Genomic DNA, 4,777 nt, shown 5'->3' on the forward strand with positions numbered 1-4,777 from the left:
TTCATATATGAATATACAAATTCATACATGAATATAATTTGTTCAGTCGTCCCAATACGCTGGAGCTCTTAAGTGGCAGATTCAAAATCAATGGCCTAGATTCATTCCCTCGTTTTCAATTTTTTTTTCTCAATTGAACCTTCCTCTCTCTATATATATATATATATATATATATATATATATATATATATATATATATATATATATATATATATATATATATATATATATATATATATATATATATATATATATATATATATATATATATATATATATATATATATATATATATATATATATATATATATATATATAGAGAGAGAGAGAGAGAGAGAGAGAGAGAGAGACTCATTTAGGCTTGTGAGCGTGCTAAATTGTTCACGAATCAAGGTCGAGCTTCCTCAAACTAAACGAGCCGAGCTCGAGCTTGATCATGCTTGAGCTCGGCTCGGCTCATTTACACCCTATTCTAAAAAGTTACAAACACGTTTTCAAACCTGAATTATACTTCTCTAAAATAAAACCATGTGATTATTAGAAAAGTAATATTAGAAAAGTAAACGAACAAGAAAATTTTATTATGGTTCAAATAAGAGAAGTCTAAATTACAGAGATCGGTTCCCTTATTCCAAATAAATTAACTTGGATACGGGAGACCTCACCAAAAATCTTCTTCATCTTAATATTAAATCCGCTACTTCGGATGTTGCAAAGAAATCCTCCCGTGAATATGAGACCAAGTAATGCAGGAGTAGGTAATTAATTAATAATTAGACATTGCTGATGCTCTCTTCATCGTTGACTTAATATTTTAGAACACCCCCCCCCCCCCCCCCCTCTCCCACCCCCACCACACACACACATCCACCAACCCACCCACCACCCTACGCACCCTTCCTTATATATAGACATTGCATAAGCCCTTAATCTACCACAACAGAACCTTCTTTCTCTCGAATATCTTCTACTTGGTGAAATTGTCATAATCATGGCTTCTTCAACCTTTTCTTCTTTGTTTAAGCTTTCAACCTTCATTTTATGTTTATGGGTTCTGTTTGGAACTACTTCGGGTCAGCTATCTGCAAATTTCTATGCTAGAACATGTCCTAATTTTCGTTCGGTTATAACAAGAGCCGTGAATTCAGCTGTTGCTAGTGAAGCTCGCATGGGAGCTTCATTGCTTCGCCTCCATTTCCATGATTGCTTTGTTAATGCAAGTATCCTAATTTCTAATGCATCTCTTGGCCTTGTCCACACATAATTAGCTTTGCTTAATTACAGTCAAGTTGGTAGCTGTCTTTCTCAAGTTATATGATTTTATCTTTCACCATTTAATGCATATATAACCAAACTAACATCTAGGATTTAGCTTCTTTGAGAGTCTTGATTTCAAATAAGAGGATCACTAATGCATTCAACTCTATAAGGCCTAATGCATTGCAAAATCTACATCCCGTTTTCATATAACTTTGTGCATGATTTAATCCTACGAATCCATTGAACCTATATATTAAGTTCAATGGAACGTATATATCATTTCTTTGTTAGGTAGTCATTTTTCCGTTCAACTACACATTGTGCAATAAATTTTTTAATTCAGTCGTGTGCCAACTCGGTGTGTTTACCCCACCGAATCTTGGAGTCATAATTCCATTCAACTATACATCGTGAATGCTCTACGATTCTATATCCTTATGATATTTAGAAATAAATAAAAACATTTGCACATGTCATTATCAAAAGCGTTTGATTTGAAAAAAAAAACACATTATCTATTTGAAATAGATCATCCATCATGGGGGGTTTGTATCTTTGTATATTGTGTGTGTGAAATATTGACCAACAACTTATTCTCGTTGTTGTGTCCTTTTCTAGTTGCTTAAATCCCCTGGCCACAATTGACTTGATACGTTTGTTTAATTTGAGTTCCATTCATAGTGGCTTCTCACACGGTGTTTACTTGTTGACTTCAAAATGTATACTTTAATAGTTGACCTTCACATCAATACTCTTTCTGATTACACAGATGCTTATGAACAGAAAATGCCAAAACTATTCTTCATTCTTTATGTAGCCAACGAAAACGACAAAAAGTCGTTGGTTTTATTTTCTTAAGAAATAGGCTTTATCATTACTTGAAGAAAACAAATATTCTTCCGTTAATTAACATGCTTTGAAATATATATAGGGATGTGATGCATCTGTGTTATTGGACGACACTGCAAACTTTACCGGAGAAAAGAATGCGGGTCCAAATAGCAATTCGATCAGAGGATTCAATGTCATTGATACCATTAAAACGCAATTAGAGCGACAATGTCCAGGTGTTGTTTCTTGCGCAGATATACTATCTGCTGCTGCTCGAGATTCGGTTGTGGCTGTAAGTAGAAAACTAAAGTTCAGCGAAAATAAGTTCTTTCTCTACAACCTCCGGTTACTCTAGAGGTTATCAGTTTACTTATGTCATCAATTTAAGAACAGTGATTTCGTTTTATTTCAGCTTGGTGGACCTGGTTGGAGCACTGTATTCGGAAGAAGGGACTCCACAACTGCAAGCCAAAGTGCCGCAAATTCGAACCTCCCTTCACCAGCTTCAAGTCTTAGTAGTCTCATCTCATCCTTTTCAAACAAAGGATTTACTGCTAACGAAATGGTAGCTCTCTCTGGTGAGTTACTTTGCAACTCAACAATCATATTTTGTAATAAACAGATGACTTAAATATATATGTATGTATCCTGTAGGAGCTCATACAATTGGTCAAGCAAGGTGCTCCGTATTTCGTAATCGTCTTTATAACGAGAATAACATAAACTCATCATTTGCGACATCCTTGAGAGCAAACTGTCCTTCAAGTGGTGGTGACAATAATCTTTCTCCACTAGATGCTTCAGCTACATCTTTCGATAATAGATACTATAATGATTTGATTAGCCAGAGGGGATTGCTGCATTCAGATCAAGAACTATCTAACGGGGGTTCCGCTGATGCACAAGTGAGGACCTATGGATCGAGTCCTTCTGTTTTCTTTCGTGACTTTGCAGCTGCTATGGTGAAGATGGGCAATCTTAGCCCTCTAACCGGCTCCAGTGGTCAAGTTAGGACCAACTGCAGAAGAACCAATTAATAACCTCTTTTATTGCACAGCAGGAAAATATCCATCAACCAGTGGTGTAACACCATCTTACATTTCTTTTTCCTATCCACTCGCAGACTTGCTTCTTTAAATAATTTCTAAACCTTAAAAAAAAAATCTATCGACCTGTACTTGTAAGAAACTGAGATATGATGAATTCATTAATAAATAATGCATGTTTTATTCTCTAAAATGTTGTCTCGTTGATGTTTTCTCCTGAATATTCCGTATAAAACTTGAGGTTGCAATTTTTAAAGTTCAGGAGCTAGCCTGCTTGGTAGAGACTTTGCCTCTTAAATTTGAGGTCTCGAGTTCTATGTCAGGCGTTGACGACTTCCTAATGATACTAATGCTTTCGTGTACCCTAATGCATTCTAACACTAATCCACCGTACAAAGAAAATAAATAAATCAAAAATCAATATCAAAAAATATTCTAAATAATTTAAAAATTAACAAAATAAAAACAAAAATAATAATAATTCAAATAAAAAGAATTAAAAAATATGTAATTAAAGAAACATCAAAAAATAATAAATAACAAAAAAGTTTTAAAAAAACATAAACATAAATATATATAATATATAATATATAAAAAGGTTATTTAAGAATTACAAAGATACAAAATAATAATTATATTAACAATAATAATAAAGAAACGTGACTCCATTATTATAATATATGGATGCACACAACATGCTATTTTTTCTTAGTTCTGGATAACAAATCTACAAAATAAATAAATAGTGAATTATAACGTCAATTGATTGAGACTCGTGCTTGACATGGTTCCTTTAAAAAGATCTAACGTCTGTTCCGATGATACAATAGCTGAAACAGTAAGTATTGCTGGATCTGACCACTTGTCTAAAAAGTTTACCAAAATTTGAACACAAACAGAAAGGGAAGAGAGTATTCGACCAAGCTGTGTATGAATGACAAGGCATAGTTACTTTATATACCAAAATTTGTAACCGCACTTATTAATTCGTAGTTAGTGACTAAATTGTCAATTAGCTCACATTAAATGGATCAATTACAAAAATTATATCATGGACACGTAGGCCCGAATTTCGGAGATGCATTTGTGTCCGCCAGGTCGTGCCCACACACAAGTTAGATGAATTTTGACTACAAAATACATAATTCGCACTAATCATGGCGCATAGGTGATAGAATAAAACTATACATAGAAACTTGTAAACTCACTACACATCTGTATTTATAAACTCACTAAGAGTTTGCACTTTTTCATTTGTATGACTCATTCCCACAACCACTTTATTTGCTACCTTGATTTTCAAATACTCATTTTTGAACATTGATATCTCATTCACTCATTTTCCTTTTTGGAGACAACATATATGATTTCAACATATATCATTTCGAAGCTCTCATTGAGGAGAACATAGCCCACTAAGGATTAACTCTCTCTCTCTCTCTCTCTCTCTCTATATATATATATATATATATATATATATATATATATATATATATATATATATATATATAGGGTTAGGTTATTTTGTTTTCACTATCTATTATGTGCATGTATGATTGATTCTGAACCAATCATTTTAGTTATTTTAAGAAAGTAATTAATGCATATTACATGTTAAAAACATTTAATATGCATTAATT

The 4,777-nt window shown here is 33.0% G+C and overlaps 1 protein-coding gene across 1 annotated transcript; it reads left to right on the forward strand.

Annotated features, from left to right (window-relative positions):
* Window positions 1-941: 941 nt before the first annotated feature.
* LOC111887994 (cationic peroxidase 1) lies at window positions 942-3,330 on the forward strand. Its single transcript, XM_023884118.3, has 4 exons — window positions 942-1,216; window positions 2,192-2,383; window positions 2,504-2,669; window positions 2,746-3,330. Exons 1-4 carry the CDS (start codon window positions 992-994, stop codon window positions 3,126-3,128), a joined length of 966 nt encoding a protein of 321 aa, XP_023739886.1. The 5' UTR covers window positions 942-991; the 3' UTR covers window positions 3,129-3,330.
* The last annotated feature ends 1,447 nt before the right edge of the window (window positions 3,331-4,777 follow it).

The sequence above is a fragment of the Lactuca sativa genome, chromosome 5, assembly GCF_002870075.4.
Source record: "Lactuca sativa cultivar Salinas chromosome 5, Lsat_Salinas_v11, whole genome shotgun sequence".
NCBI lineage: Eukaryota > Viridiplantae > Streptophyta > Magnoliopsida > Asterales > Asteraceae > Lactuca > Lactuca sativa.